We start from the raw sequence: 15,190 nt of genomic DNA, 5'->3' as shown, positions 1-15,190 counted from the left end.
CATACGTATGGCTAACAGCCCATGAAAAGATATTCAACATCATTAATCATTACAGAAATACAAATTAAAACCACAATGTGGTTTTAAGCACCTATTATAATGCTTAATTTTTTTTGCAGTACTGGGACTTGAACTCAGGTCCTATACCTTGAGCCACTACACCAACCCTTTTTTGTGAAGGGTTTTTTCGAGATAGGGTCTCACAAACTATTTGCCCAGGTTGGCTTGGAACCGTGATCCTCCTGATTTCTGCTTCCTGAGTAGCTAGGATTACAGGCATGAGCCACTGGTGCCCAGCTAAATTTTTTAATTGACAATACCACATGCTGGAAAGAATATACTAAAATACTCTTAAATTGTTAGTGAAAATACAAAATGATACAGCCATTTTGGAAAACAGATTTTCAATATTAATACAAGTTAAACATCCATTTACCATACAGCCCAACAACCCCTCCCATAGATATTTTCCTGAGAGAAATGAAAACTTATGTTTACACAAAACCTATACATGAGAGTTTATAGAAGTTTTATTCAGAATTCAAAAAAAAATAGGAACGATCCAAATGTCTTTAACTGGTTGGTAGACAAATACTACAGAACAATAAAAAGAGCATACTACAGATCAAAGTGATAACATGAATGTATTTCAAAAGCATAGCACTAAGTGAAAGAAACCAGTCTCAAAAGTCTACACAATCCAAAATTCCATCTAGATGACAATTTTGACAATGGCTAAACTGTAGGGACAGAAAACAGATCAGTGCCGTAAAGGGCAGGAATGGGGAAAGGGAGGTGTCCACTGCAAAGAGACACAGAGAGTTTTGTGAAGTGATGGAACAGTTTTGTATTTTGTTTGTAATGGTGGTACACAATATGTATGCATATATTTTTTAGCCCTAATAGCATTTTACACTAAAAAGACTGTGCTTTACCATTAACATGATACCTATGGACACCATTTATCACAACATCAAAAATCACACCTGTGAATAAACCTAATGGAAGTAGTACAGTCTCTCAACATGGAAAACTTGAAAGCATTACTGAGATAAAGAAAAGCCAAATAAATGCATTGAGGTACCATATTTATTGTCTGGAAGTCAAAACACTACAAAAATTTCAACTCACTCAAATGGATCTTTAGAGTCAATGCAATCACAATAGAAATTTCAGCAAATTGTGTGTGCACATACTTTTAAAAAATAACAGCTAGGTGCTATTGGTTCACACCCATAATCCTAACTATTTGGGAAGCTGAGATCAGGAGGTTCATAGTTCAAGACCAACATGGCAAAAAGTTAGCAAGACCCCCATCTCAACCTATAGCTGGATATAATGGCACACATCTGTCACCCCAACATACACAGGAGGCTGAGATCAGGAGGATCATGATGAGCAAAAAACAAAAAAAAAATGGTGAAATTTCATCTCAATGAAAAAAAAAAAAACTGGATATGGTAGTGCATACTGCCATTCCAGTGATAGCAGAAAAATAAAATAGAGGATGGTGGGCCAGACCTGCCAGGGCAAAAAGTGAGATTCTATCTCCAAAATAAACAGAACAAAAAGGGCTAGGGCTGTGGCTCAAGTGGTAGAGGACTGCCTTACAAGCTTAAGGCTCTGAGTTCAAACTGCAGCACAATTAAATTAAATTAAACAAGAAGTTGTGTTTAAAGCATAGAACAGGTAATAGACATTACCTGTTTTACTGTTTTACTCTGAATTACTTAGAGCAATAAACCAGTGGGGATTGTCAAATTTACCAAAGCCAACAATGGACATCCAGTTACAAAATAAGCATCACAGGAACGCAAGAAGAGGTCAATGTAACAGCTATATTCGTAGATGGAAAGTGCGGTGGTGCTTATGAGTGGATGGGGTGAGCAAAGACCTGAGCTAGGCCTTTTGACTAACATTTACTGAGCTAAAACTGAGCTAGTAGGTGCTTTTATAGACACTATCCCTATAGCCATCAAAACAAACCAGAAAATTGATAAGGCAGCCATTGTTATCTCCATTTTATAAATTTAAAAGCCACCGCTTTCTAAGGTTAAATGTGTTTCCAAGGTCATAAACCAGGAAATGACAGACTTATTATTTGTATTCCTGGTTTACTCCTCAGGAGGGGTCTGATTGGTGAGCCAAAATTGCTAAGCATTATAATACTTCATAGTTAGAATAAGTAAAGCATGGGGACTGATAGACTGTGTCATACTGGAGGCTATGATTTGCTGCAAATTAAAATCAAGAAATCAGCACTAAGTATCTGATCCAACACAACTTGAGAAAGAAATGCCATTGTAAAAAATAGCAGGAAAAAACTGAATGATGAGTTAGGAGTCATTAAAGGCATAAAGCATGATTGAAATGACAGTTGGTCATACTTTATTCATACAGGCAAGGGTAAGAAATGTAAGTCACAAGATATTCATATTCTACAAAGAATGAAACTTCCTAACCTCATGTACCGTATACATCCTGAGTCCATGCACAGCCATGGATAAGTTTTATCTCAGTAGGCTAGGGGTACAGTGAGACTGGTTTCAGTCAGGCCATTGGCTTTTTGCCATCCTGGTCTATGATGACCACAGGTTACATTAGCTGACTTCACAGTTAAAGAAACCTAAAGGTTTCTTTAGGACTGCACATACAAATAAATGACATCAAGCATAGAACAGAGATGGTGGCCTTAACTAAAGATAAGCTGGAAAGTTTCCAACTGGTGAGTCATTAAGAAAAACAACCTCTGTAACATCCCAAGGGGAGTTTGGCGAAGTTCTCAGCCAAACATCTGGCATGCAACACCAGCCAGCAGGTCTATAGCCTGCAGAAGAAGTTTCCAGGTACTGCTAGCTGCCACTTAACTATAAATTTCAGTTATACTATCAGGTGTACCCAATGAGCAGCAGTGATTGTAGGTGGCCAAGACCTAGCAACAAGCAGCAGAGGGCTGGAGCATGACTCAGTGGTAGAGCACCTGCCTAGCAAAAAGCTTGCCAGAGGGTGAAAGTTGACAAAAAGGAAAACAGAGCTACCACTGACCTTTTTTTAGATGATAGTGTCATTGTAAATCCCTTATTTAACTATACCTGTTGCTAGATCTATCTCTGAATATTTCAGTTATACAAACAAATCTATTTGCTTTTTTACTACCTTTTTTGTGGTATAGGGGATTGAAACTAGGGCCTGGTGCACGCAGAGCAAGTGCTCTGCCACTTGAGTCACACAACCAGCACTCAAGACAATATTTTTCTTTGTTGGTTAGTCCGATTTGAACTGTCATTTCTGTCACAGGTTATCAAAAAATGTGTTAATACTTCAGGAATAAAGGTATTCATGTTTACATAGTGGGCTAAAAACTAGACCAGAAAAATAAGGCCTTAATTTTCTATATTTCCTTCATTTTCATTAGAAAGTTACATATCGCTGGATGTGGCGTACATGCCGATAAACTCAGCGCTCAGAAAACTGGGCAGAGGACGATCGAGGTCGAGGCCAGTTTGGACCACATAGAGAGAACCTGTCGAAAGGGAGGGAAGGAGGGAGGGAGGGAGAGAAAAAAGAAGGAAAAGTTTTCTCTTTCCTCCCTCACTCCTTCCTTTCTTCCTTATTTTTTTCTCCTTTCTGTTTTTTCTTTCCTTCTTCCTTCCTCTCTTCCTTATTTACTTTCCTCCTTTCTTTCTTCCTTTCTGTGTGATGGAGGTCCACACAAATCTAAGCCAAGCTTATTGATAATTTACTCCCTGCCCTGAACACCACCACATGACTTTGGAGCCAAAAGCATAGTAATGCCTATCAGTTTGAGCCTCACTACAATACTCTATAGCATAAGGATATCTAAACTGAATTACCATTTAAAAGTTTCACCTCCTAATATCTAAAAGGTATATTTTTTTTTCTATGTAGCCTAGGTTAGCCTCAAACTCATGATGATCCTCCTGTCTTAGTCTCCCAAGGACTGGAAATACAGGTGTGTGCCACCATGTCTGGCTCACTGCTTGCTTCTCCCCACACCCACTTTGATATTGCACTTGCCTAGTATACACAAAGCTTGCAGTTCATTCCCCAGTACCACAAAAAGATATTAAAAATAAATACTTTTTTATTGCTGAATATCCAGAGTCAGATCTAGCTACAGGTATAATTACATAAGGGATTTACAACAGCATCATCTACCAAAAAAAAAAAAAAAAAAAAAAAGATGCCCACAGAAGTCATTGTCAGCTCTGCTTTCCTTTCTGTACAACTTCCATCCTCTGGCAACTTTCTCTCCTTAAGATGGGAAGAAGAACTGCTATTAGCTAAAGGCTAGCAATTCAATTTCTCATCGTTACTCTTGCAAGAGCCTAATAGTATTCCGGAATTTAGTCTTCTCTGCTGTTTTGGGCTTGATGCTGACCACATATTTACCCCTGCCAGTCATGCTCATCACTGAGGGACATGATGCTGTAGCACAGCTGATGTCACGTGCTCAGCTCTGGAGTATGAATGAGGTCAATCTTACCACATCACAAACACTAGAACAAATAAAAGGTGATTCCTCAAGAAGAGCTAGGGTAGACTGGGGTGTGGCTCAAGTGGTAGAGCATTTGCCTAGCACATGTCCCCAGTACTGGACAGAGGAAAAGGAGGAGGAGAAGAAAGAATAAGGAGAAGTTTGAGGGAGCAAAATGCATGTTTTTCACTTATATAGCATAATAAATTGCTAAGTTGTTATTTTTGATATAACATAACTTAAGGAACATTCCACAAAATACCTGACCCAAATCATAAATAATATCAAGGCTTATAAAGCTTAAAGATAGAAGAATGGTTTCATATCAATGAAAACTAAAGAGATGACCCACTATGTGCAGTTTGCAATTGTAAATTGGATCCAACCTAGATTGAGAGAAATTTTTCACCATAAACAAAAGTAGCGGACTTATTGAAGAAATTTAAATAAGGTCTGTAGATTAGGTAATAATTCCATAGCAATATTAATTCCCTAATTTTGATAACTGCATTGCAAGGGCTGGGGAGTGGGGGTGATAGAGCACTTGCCTACGTGCACAAGGCCCTGGGTCATATTAATTTGAAGGTGGTGGAGCAGGATGGCTCTGTGGTGCAGTTTAAGATTAAGAGGTATACACAATTTAGGAAACTAATAAAAGTATATTGTGAATGACAGATTTGTCAGTGAGGTGGGTCAGACTCTGACTTGATGTGCAGCCAATCAGTGAAACAGAAACACCTGCACAGTTAGAAATGGAGGCTGAAGATACAATTGATGTGTTCCTGCAACAGTCAGGAGGTATCTGCTAAAAAGAGAGGCTGCTACTTTACGCTAGAATTTTCTTGTTCTAATAAACCAAGAACACATTCTCAATTAGAAAACTGCAATTTGGATCCACCACATCCTACAATGTGGTTTTCTCTTTCATTTTCCCCTTCTTCATTCCTTTATTATACATAAAGTAATGGGGGAGTGTACCAAAAAAAGTTAAATTCTTAACATAAATTACCTGTATAATAAATGTATTGTAGACTTATTTTTTCCTAGAGATTTGGCAAAGCAACTTTAAACCATAGGTCTCTATATTTTGTGGGAGTAGGGGGTGCTGGGGATCAAACCCAGGGCCTTGAGCATACTAGGCAGGCATTCTACCACTAAACTACATCCCCAGTCCTAGTCATTTTCTTTTTAAGTAAACTGGTCAAGGTCTATCAGAGAAACACAATAGAATATATATTACTGATCATTTGATCAACTAAGTTATCCTTACTGACAAAACTTCAATTGTGAATTCAACCCACACTGGCACCTGACTGAGATAGGGAAGGAACACACTGTCCTGCTACCAGATCACCACCACCCCACCCCATTATAACTGGGCATCAGATTTGTGTATCAAAGAGTGAAGGCATGAGGGAAGGAGTAGTTCAGGAACAATTTGCTACTAAAAACAAAAACCTTTAAATCCACATCTCATAGCAGCTCAGCTGTGTCCTCTTCAAGTACATCAAGAACAATATGTTTCAAGATAGGAAGAATCATGGGTTATCATGTAATTGTTGGGACTTGGATTTGGCTATCTATTCCTGCTCCTTGGGGATAAGTTTGTTGTCCTCATATGCTAACAAAGACTGAAAAGCCTGCTAAGTACAAGTCCTTTCATAATAAAGACAAAAACAACATTGAAGGCAAAATGTTATGAACTTGGTATCACAAACCAGACTGAATTTCAGACAACCATCTAAAATGGATGCCATTCATAGGCCTATTAACTCTACCTAATTTCTAATATTCTGCAGTACAACTGTGGGGAGGTTGAAAGTTAACTCTTTAAGCATTTACCAAGTTCTTCAGGGCTTTATAGTAAGCAAGCCAAATTTGAAAATACAAAATCAAATTTATTAATACACACTGGCATATCAATTGTACCAGACTGATTGCTGAATTGTAACATAATATCTAAAGCCAGAATGGGTCAAATAATTTTAGATGAACATAGACTTAGCAGTTCTTTTGTTTAAATTCATGAACTGCAAAAATATCACATGGTTGATTTACACTTGAGCCGGTCTGCATGCTGCAGTTCATCCAGAACATTTCTGATGTTTTCAATACAAACTTCTCCTCTGTGATGTTTTTTTGATGCAAGATTCCATACATTCTCAAATTCTTCTTCAGAAAGCTTGACACCGATGTTACACAATATCTCTGAAATCTAGAAAAAAAAAGTGTTTAAGGCTAGACCAAGAACTATGTTTTAAAATTTGTATTTAAAATATGTTCATAACATCTAATATCATGGATATGCATCCCCCAAAAAGTGTGTTTGTGTATGTGTACATAAAATGAGAAAATATCAAAATTTTAGCATTTTCACCTGAGGAGTGATCTTGTTATTCTGAATATAACAATTACTTTCAATTGTTGAGTTTCTCTGGTTCTTTTCAAGAGAAGCAGAAAAAAATCGATAAAAATAATTAACAATAGATGACTTGAGTTCTATTTGAGTCATGATTTTCACTATGATCTTGTATGTGCCATGTGAGCCCTCTAAATATTAGCTCCTCTGTGCTTTAGAATAGGTGCATTTATAAAATTTACCTCATTAGCCTGTTGTAAACCCAACTATGGTCATGAATGTGCAGATGCCAGAAAGGTTAAGACACACATGATCAAGCAAGCACACTGAAAAGCAACAAACTTAGATTACTAATAATCTCTGCCACGGTAACCATTAAAAAGGATGAAGAGAACAGGAAAACATATCCACAGAAAAGAGAGTAAAAACTAGTTGTGAGAAGAAAGGATAGAATGGTTCAAGGGATAAAAGATGTGAAAGCAAAATTTTTAAAAATGACTACATTTGAAAGAAAAGCATTCACTAGCCAGGCGTGGTGGTGCATATCTGAAATTCCAGCACTTGGGAAGCTGAGGCAAGAGGACCTTCAGTTATAGGCCAACCTGGGCCACATAGTGAATTTAATGCAAAAACAAGTAAGAAAGGAAGAGAGAAAGAAAGAGAGATAGAGAGACACAGAGAAAAAGCATTTACCGTGAAGCATGAAGCATGTAGGGCGAAAAAAAGAAAAGGAAAGGTAAGACAGTGACCAGGAAATAGAATTCAGTTTCAGAATACATCTGTTAAATGGAATGTCAACAACTAAAAGCTCCCCTAGAAACGATGTGTGTTTGTCAGAAATTAGCAGTAAAATCAAATACAAGCCAAATACTTAAGTTTGGAAGAGCAGAGCTGTTAGCAACTGTAGTTGCACAGCAAAAACACCCCAATGCCCCTAAGTACAGCTGCTGTCTTCCCCCCGGCTGTGGTAAATATCAAATGCCCCCTGAGTGAATTCATGGAGTGGTCCAAGGTGTCTTGAACATTCCAGACTTCTGCCCTTGCTTCCTTTCCCTCTCCTCAGAAGCATTCCTCCACTTATCAGTAGTGTACTAACTAGCCAACACTTAGTAAAAATACCCAAGTTAATTTTAGTATTCCAACCAGGTCTTTCAGTTCTTACTTTTTATCTAGAATTGTGAGATAAAGGATGACCTTCTACTTAGAATGTTTAGGCATTATGAAATAAGCAGGGGATTTTTATTTCTTAGGGGCAACCCCGAAGTTCTATTTTGCAAGCCTTTTAGAGTGATTAAGAGAAGTTAAAACAATCTGGGGGTGTCTCTTCTCTGACTCCCATGGGGAGGGATCCTAGCTTCTTCCTTTTAGGTCAGTCGCAGGCATTGTCATCTGAGTTTGCCTTCTCTCCCATGACTCAGGGGGGATGAATTTTTAGATATAAATCTGTTGCCAGGCAGGTGGCTCACACCTGTAATTCTAACTACTCAGAAGGCAAAGATCAAGAGGATCGCAGTTCGAAGCCAGCCCGGGCAAATAGTTCATGAGACCCTATCTTGAAAAAAAAATCACAAAAATAGTACTGGTGGAGTGGTTCAAGGTGTAGACCCTGAGTTCCAACCCCAGTACTACAGAAGAGAAAAAAAAAAGAAATAAAGAAATCTATAAGTTTTCAAGAGGTAATCCCTTCTTCTGAAGTCCAAGAGGGCATCTTTTATCTCTTACTCTCATTTCTAGCTCTGGTGATAAAGGTGCTAAAGAGGCAGTTACTTCTGGATTCCACAAGTCCAGATCTGCAAGGGTAGCCTGACTGAACGCTGCAGTTGGCCCTTGGCACCCTCGTGGCTATCACAGCCTGATTGGTGTTTTTGCTTTACAGCCCAACTAGAAAGAGGATCGGCTGGGATGTGGGGAGCATGTCTCCTGAGTTAAAGAAACCAAAGTACCAAGGTATATGGTCTGACTTCTATTGTGGAAACAGGACAGCTATATATTAAATATATTAAGTTGATGCTTGTCTCAGATAATCTGAAACCTGTGCGAGCAGCATATAGGAAGAATGACAGAAGAGTCCTCCTCATACCCACTGTTCGTTTTTAGAGAACTAAGGCCATAAGGATGGCCTTCTCCCTTCATAAGGAAGAGATTGATCATTTTGCCTTTTCCCAATTAAGAACACTATTGAATGTTTTAGAAGAGATTTTTCTTTTAAACACATGGACCATAGTGAATAAACAACATGAAATGTTCCCTGTCACAGAATAAATTCTTCAAGAAGTGTATCAGGCCGGGCATGGTAGTTAGTGCCTATAATCCCAGTGCTCAGAAGGCTGAGGCAGGAGGCCCTCGAGTTCCAGGTCACACAATAAGATAGAAAAACCCTGCCTCCAAAAACCAAAAGGGAAAAGAATTATAGCAGGAAAGCCAGGTATAGTGGCTCATGTCTGTAATCCAAACTCCTAGGAAACTAATGCAGGAGGATCTTAAGCTCAAAGCCAACCTGGGAAACATACATGATCCTGTCTGAAAAACAAATAATAAAAATAATAATGGTTGCTGGTCACTGGAGACTAGCCTGTAATTCTAGCTTCTTAGGAGGCACAGATCAGGAGGATAGCTGTTCAAGGCCAGCCCAGGCAAATAGTTTCCGAGATTCTATCTCAAAAATATCCAACACAAAAAAAAGGGCTGATAGAGTGGTTCAAGTGGTAGAGTGCCTGCCTAGCAAGCATGGGGCCCTGAGTTCAAGCCCTGGCACCACCAAAACCAACAATAATAATAATTATAATTATTGATAAGAGTTCCACTTTAGTATGTTTCTATGAGATAGACATTTCTTTTGAGGTAATGGTAGTACCTCTTCTTTTGACCTGGTCTTTAAGAAGTCCCTTTCAAACACTCCTTTCTCAGCAAAGATGGTAGGATGCAGTAATGAATAAGCATTTCCTTCTTCTCCATAATTAGTTCTATCACTGACACGACGAATCCGGGGGGCAGGAATATCGGATCGGACAGTTGGAACACCATAGATGGGGTAACCTGTAGATCATCAATAATGGAAGAAAACAGATGTTCTAAAACAACACTGTGCTACACGTGGCTACTGAGGCTTGAAATGTGGCTGGTCCATTGCAACATGCTTTAAGAGTAAAATTCAAAGACTTTAGTACAAAAAGAAGACTGTGACTGGATACAATGGCACACACATGGAGTCCCAACTACTTGGAAGGCTGAGGCAGAAGTATCACTAGAGCCCAGGAGTTACAGAACAGCCTGAGCAATACAGCAAGATTCCATCTCAAAAAAATGAATTCAATATTTAATAATTTTTATATTGATTAGTTATTGAAATGACATTTTGTATATAAACACAGTAATTAAATCAATTTCACCTGTTTCATTTTCAGTCTGACTTTTTAAAATACTAGAAAAATTTAATGCATAGATGACTCCAGTTACATTTGTCTTGGACAGTACCACTCTAAAATTAGTGACATGATTCATTACACTAAAACATATAGCATGTCTATAAGATCTGGTTGAGAAAAATATTTCAATCATTCATAATGTCCTTAGTCTAAGAAAGTGCTCCTGACCAACATAAAATATTTTCTAAATAACTAATACTCTACATGAAAGCAATGCGAGTCAACTCCCTGCATAGCTATCCTTATCTAAACTAGCAAAAACCCCTTGTCCTTCTTATTGTTTATACTCTCTCTTCAACAAAATTAGAGATAAGGGCAAAACAGTTTCTGCCTGGAAGCGAGGGGGTGGGGGGGAAAGGGAAGGGGTGAGGGATAGGGGGAGAAATTACCCAAGCATTGTATGCACATATGAATAAATGAAAAAAAAGGAAAAAAATAACTAATACTCTGTCACAGCAAATCTCACACAATTTTTGAAGGGGGGCTAGATGACAGAGGTATGCCATGACTTATCTAGGATTCTGATCTGTGCTTTTTGATCTCCCAGAAATACAATACCCTGGTTAAGACTGGGGTTCTGGAACCACATTGCCTGTAGTCCTAAGTCTCCCAACCCTTGGCTCTATTACCTTAAGCCCCTCTATCTCACTTTCCCTCCAAGTAAATATAATAATAGTGCCATCATAATAAAGTTGAAATGAGAATTAGTTTTAACATATAGTCAGTACATAACAAGTTCTACCTATTATTACTATTACTATTCTACTATTTCTGTATCTGAATAAATCACTTTTTCAATAACACAATATCCTATATTTAAAATTAAGCCAAAATCTGGCCTCCTTAGGGATTTATTATTATGATATATGATAATATAAAACTATTTTGCATCATGCAGAGCAATTGCTCTGCCTTGAGTTTTTAGATATTTACATGCCTGTCTTTCCTTGGACTCCTTAAGGACAAAAATCCAAGTTTTGCTCATGTTTGTATCCCCCATCACACCAGAAGAGTACCTCACTTTCATCAGTGAGTAAATAGCTACTGAATTAATAAATTAATGAATAGATAGCAATGTCATTCTTAAAAAAAAAAAAGCTTATGTTCAATATTGTGCAGTAGATGTTATGGATTGAATTCTGCCCTCCCAAAATTCATGTGTCAAAGTTCCAACACCCAATACCTCAAAATGTAACCATATTTGGAAATAAAGTCATTTCATATATAATTAATTAAGTTGAGCATTACAGGTGTATGAAATCCTAAAATCCAATATGATTGGAGTCCTTCTGAAAAACAGAAATTTGGATCCAGATGTGGCTGTGCACATCTGTAGTCCCAGCGAATTGGGAGGAGAAGATAGGAGTTTGCTGTTCAAGGCCAGCCCAGGCAAAAAGTTAGTGAGACCCTCATCTCCACGATATCCAGACCAAAATGGACTGGAGATATGGTTCAAGTGGTGGAGTGCCTGCTTTGCAAGCACAGAGCTGAGTTTAAATCGCACTCCCATCAAAAAAAAATTCTTAGAATACTTGAAGACAGAGTACATACAACTAAAAACCACATGGCTTGAAAGACTAATAACTTGGTTTAGTCTGATTCTCAATCCATTAATATATAAAGAATCATTTTACTTCAGTCATCATTAGCAGTTCAGCCAACATTTATACATGAGACCCCTAAGTACTTAGAATACGGAATTAGTGTTAATGTCTAAGGCTCTGAGAACTTTACAGTCCAATACAGAGAGAGGCCGGGGCAGACAAAGCACACTTTGCTTTCATGTTTGCCGATCATTTAAAAACATGACAAATGATGTGACAACACTCACAGAGAGAAGGCACGGCTCCTACAACTGCACTGATCTCAGAAGAAGTTGTGGTGTGGTGTTTGGCAACTTTATCACTTGGTCTCAGAAGTGTCCGGAGAGTCTTTTCTGAGCTCCCTGGTTCTTTGAAGACAATATCTTCAGGCTTTATCAGGAGAGTTGATTCAGATTCTTCCACATTAGCCACAGCAGGGTATGCACAATCTGGCATTCTACCTTTAAAAAGAAAACAGTTGGGCTGGAAGTATGGCTCAAGCAGTAGAGTATCTGCCTACTACCAGAGTTCAAACCCCAGTACCTCAAATTAATTAATTAATTGAAAAAAATAAACAGGAAAGAAAATACAGGAAGATGTTAATACGCAGTCCTTCTGTTTCTCATGACTTTCTCATATAATGTTTTCCTGATAGTGGAAACCGAGAGGGTGTGAACCAGCCAGCCACTGATGCCAACACCCCACTGTGGAATAGCAAGTTCAGGCCAATGTCACATACAAGATCATCTGAACGTGGTTTAGTATTTCCTTTTGCCTCATCACTTCATTCCAGAATAAAGCTTTTAAATCTGAAAGACCAACAGTCTTTGCCTTCCTTTAAAAAAAAAAAATAGCACTCTCATATTTAACTATAAAGTTGTTTCTAGGACTGTGCCCTAAGGAGAGGTAAGAGAAGACATATTTGGAGTAGAAAATTTTGTACATACTTGATTAGGGGAAGGGATAACATGTATTGAACATCCAGAGAGGCAATAAGAATTCACCATGAGCTAGACATTATGTAACTATCCCCCTCCAAATCAGGGTATTAAAAAAAAAAAAAAAAACGCAAGACTGGGAATGTAGTTCAATGGGAGACTGTATGCTTAGCATGCATGAGACCCTGTGCCCAATCCCAGCACCAAAGGGAAAAAAATCTGAGGTAGAATTGAAATTCTTAGTCCTCTCTTGCAGGTTTGCTTTGCTGAGTCAGTTCTAAAATTCCTCATAATGTCTGGTTATTCCACAGATACCACTAGAGGGCACTGTGGTGATTTGATCGCCACAAGAACACGGAAGGTCCTAGGGAGTCAAGGGTTCCACAGGAACTGGTGCTCAGATATCAAAGACAGGTGATGACTGTGGCAAGCCAGAAAAGACTCACCATGCTATTGAGTGCACAGTGTTTGCCATGAAAGCATTCAGGTCCAGAGTGCCAGATTCTCTACCATAACCACCACCCCCCCCCAAAAAAGCAGAAATCTAGAAAAGCTTGAAAAACAGTTCCTTAAAAAACTAAAAGACCCCTTTCCTCCAAAAGTCAACAGTTAAGATAGAACTTGATGTTGGCAATAATGACGCCTATGGGTTTCAGTTCTTACTGCACCCTTAAGCTTCTGTTTTCCAGGGTCAGTCTAGCTTGAATTCTCCTTCTGCCCCAACCTCCAATCAGCATGAACCATAAGATCCTAACCAATCAGATCATGCCGAGTCTCACTGAGGGATATTTAAGACCCCGCCTCTCTCTCTTGGCTCTCTCTCTCTCCCACCCCGCAATAAAGAATCTCTTGCCAGATCACTCCTCTCCACATGGTCACTTTTGGGGCCTACATTTACAACACTTAATGTATGAAAGTTCCTAGCAAAACATTCCTGGGCTCCTTCTAGACCTAATGGTCACTAACTAGTCTAAAATCTTAAAAGATAAAATATTCAAGAACTCCATTTAGCACCAGGTGCAGTAGTGCATACTTATAATCCAGCACTGGAGAGGTAGAAGCAGGAGGATTGCCAGTCCTCCTGGGCTACATAGAGTGTCTCAAAAAAGAAAGAAAGAAAAGGGGGCGGGAGAGGAGAAGATAAGAGAAAGAAAGAAAGGAGGGAGGGAGGGGAGGAGGGAGGGAGGGAGGGGAGGAGAGAAGGAGGGAAGGAAGAATTCCACTGAAAATGGCTGGTGAGGTTGGGATCTAAAAACCAGGAACAAGAGCTGAGGGCATAGCTCAAGTGGTAGAATGCTTGCCTAGAATGCACAGGCACTGGGTTCAAGTCCCAACCCTGAAAACCAACATATGAAAACAAATTTTTGTAAAAGAAAAAAAAAAAACAGGAATGATTTGAAGAATGATCTGTTTTGGAAACAGGCATCTCTATTACTTCATGAGTTATTCCAAGATGGAAAAATCTCTGTCATCCCCTCCTTATTTCTAAGACATACAGAGTAGAGTTGCTTTCTATGAAAATAGATAGATTCTGATACACTCCTAGTGGGTGGAGCAGAAAGGCTATCCCAGCCAGACATGCTGAGGAAGGGCTGACATTCTCAATAAAAACCATGTTGATTTTGTCCTTACAGAATGGAATGACCCAAGAATAAAAGTGAAAATGGTAGTATCTTCATTTTTAGAGAGGCATTCCAAAGGGAAATAAAAATATAAACAACATTTTTAGGTTAATTCTCCCTAATAATCAAGTAATAAAAATTAAAGCAAATGTGGTATCATTATATGCAAACTAAATTATAATAATGTTCATAATAACACTCAATGATAGTGAAGTTGAGTAAAACCTCACAACCTTGGCTGATAAAACTGCAAACTGGTACAATCATTTAGAAAAGCAAAATGAAAATAGAGTTACTTCTGGGACAATAATAACATTCAGAAGAAATGAGATATAATTAGAAACAGAAAGCTTTTTCAGAGATGATAATCATAGAATTACTGTGCTGTTCTTAGACTATCTGGAAACAACCTAAATTTCAAAGCGTGAAGACAAGGTCTGGTACCTAATACATAAGTGAGTATGAGGGAACTGAAAGTGGAGCTTATAGAAACTGCAAAAGAATCTTTCCATTCAACAGAAATTTGAAAACTGAATTTTATGTTTTATATTTATATGCATAGGGCTGGAGATGTACCTCAAGTGGTGGAATGCCTGCATAGAAAGCTCAAGGCCCTGAGTTCAAACCCCAGTATGTATATATGTGCATGTATATACATATACACATATATATATGTGCACATACATACATAAAGTAGCCATACTGGCACACAAATGTAATCCACCACTCAGGAGCCTGAGGCAGGAGAATTAAAAGTTTGAGACC

General features: G+C 38.5%; 1 protein-coding gene across 1 annotated transcript in view; it reads right to left on the bottom strand.

Moving 5' to 3' along the window:
- Positions 1–5,421: 5,421 nt before the first annotated feature.
- Efhb (EF-hand domain family member B) overlaps positions 5,422–15,190 on the bottom strand; it is a 42,181-nt gene continuing 32,412 nt past the window's right edge. The window contains exons 11-13 of the mRNA XM_074042835.1: positions 12,114–12,326; positions 9,712–9,893; positions 5,422–6,713 (exon numbers count right to left, since the gene is read on the bottom strand). Coding sequence (XP_073898936.1) covers positions 6,540–6,713; positions 9,712–9,893; positions 12,114–12,326 — 569 coding nt within the window. The 3' untranslated portion in view covers positions 5,422–6,539. The remainder of the gene's footprint in view (positions 6,714–9,711; positions 9,894–12,113; positions 12,327–15,190) is intronic.

The sequence above is a fragment of the Castor canadensis genome, chromosome 10 (assembly GCF_047511655.1).
Source record: "Castor canadensis chromosome 10, mCasCan1.hap1v2, whole genome shotgun sequence".
Classification (NCBI taxonomy): domain Eukaryota; kingdom Metazoa; phylum Chordata; class Mammalia; order Rodentia; family Castoridae; genus Castor; species Castor canadensis.
Note: the sequence above shows the minus strand (reverse complement) of the source record. Positions and strands in the feature narration are given on the sequence as shown.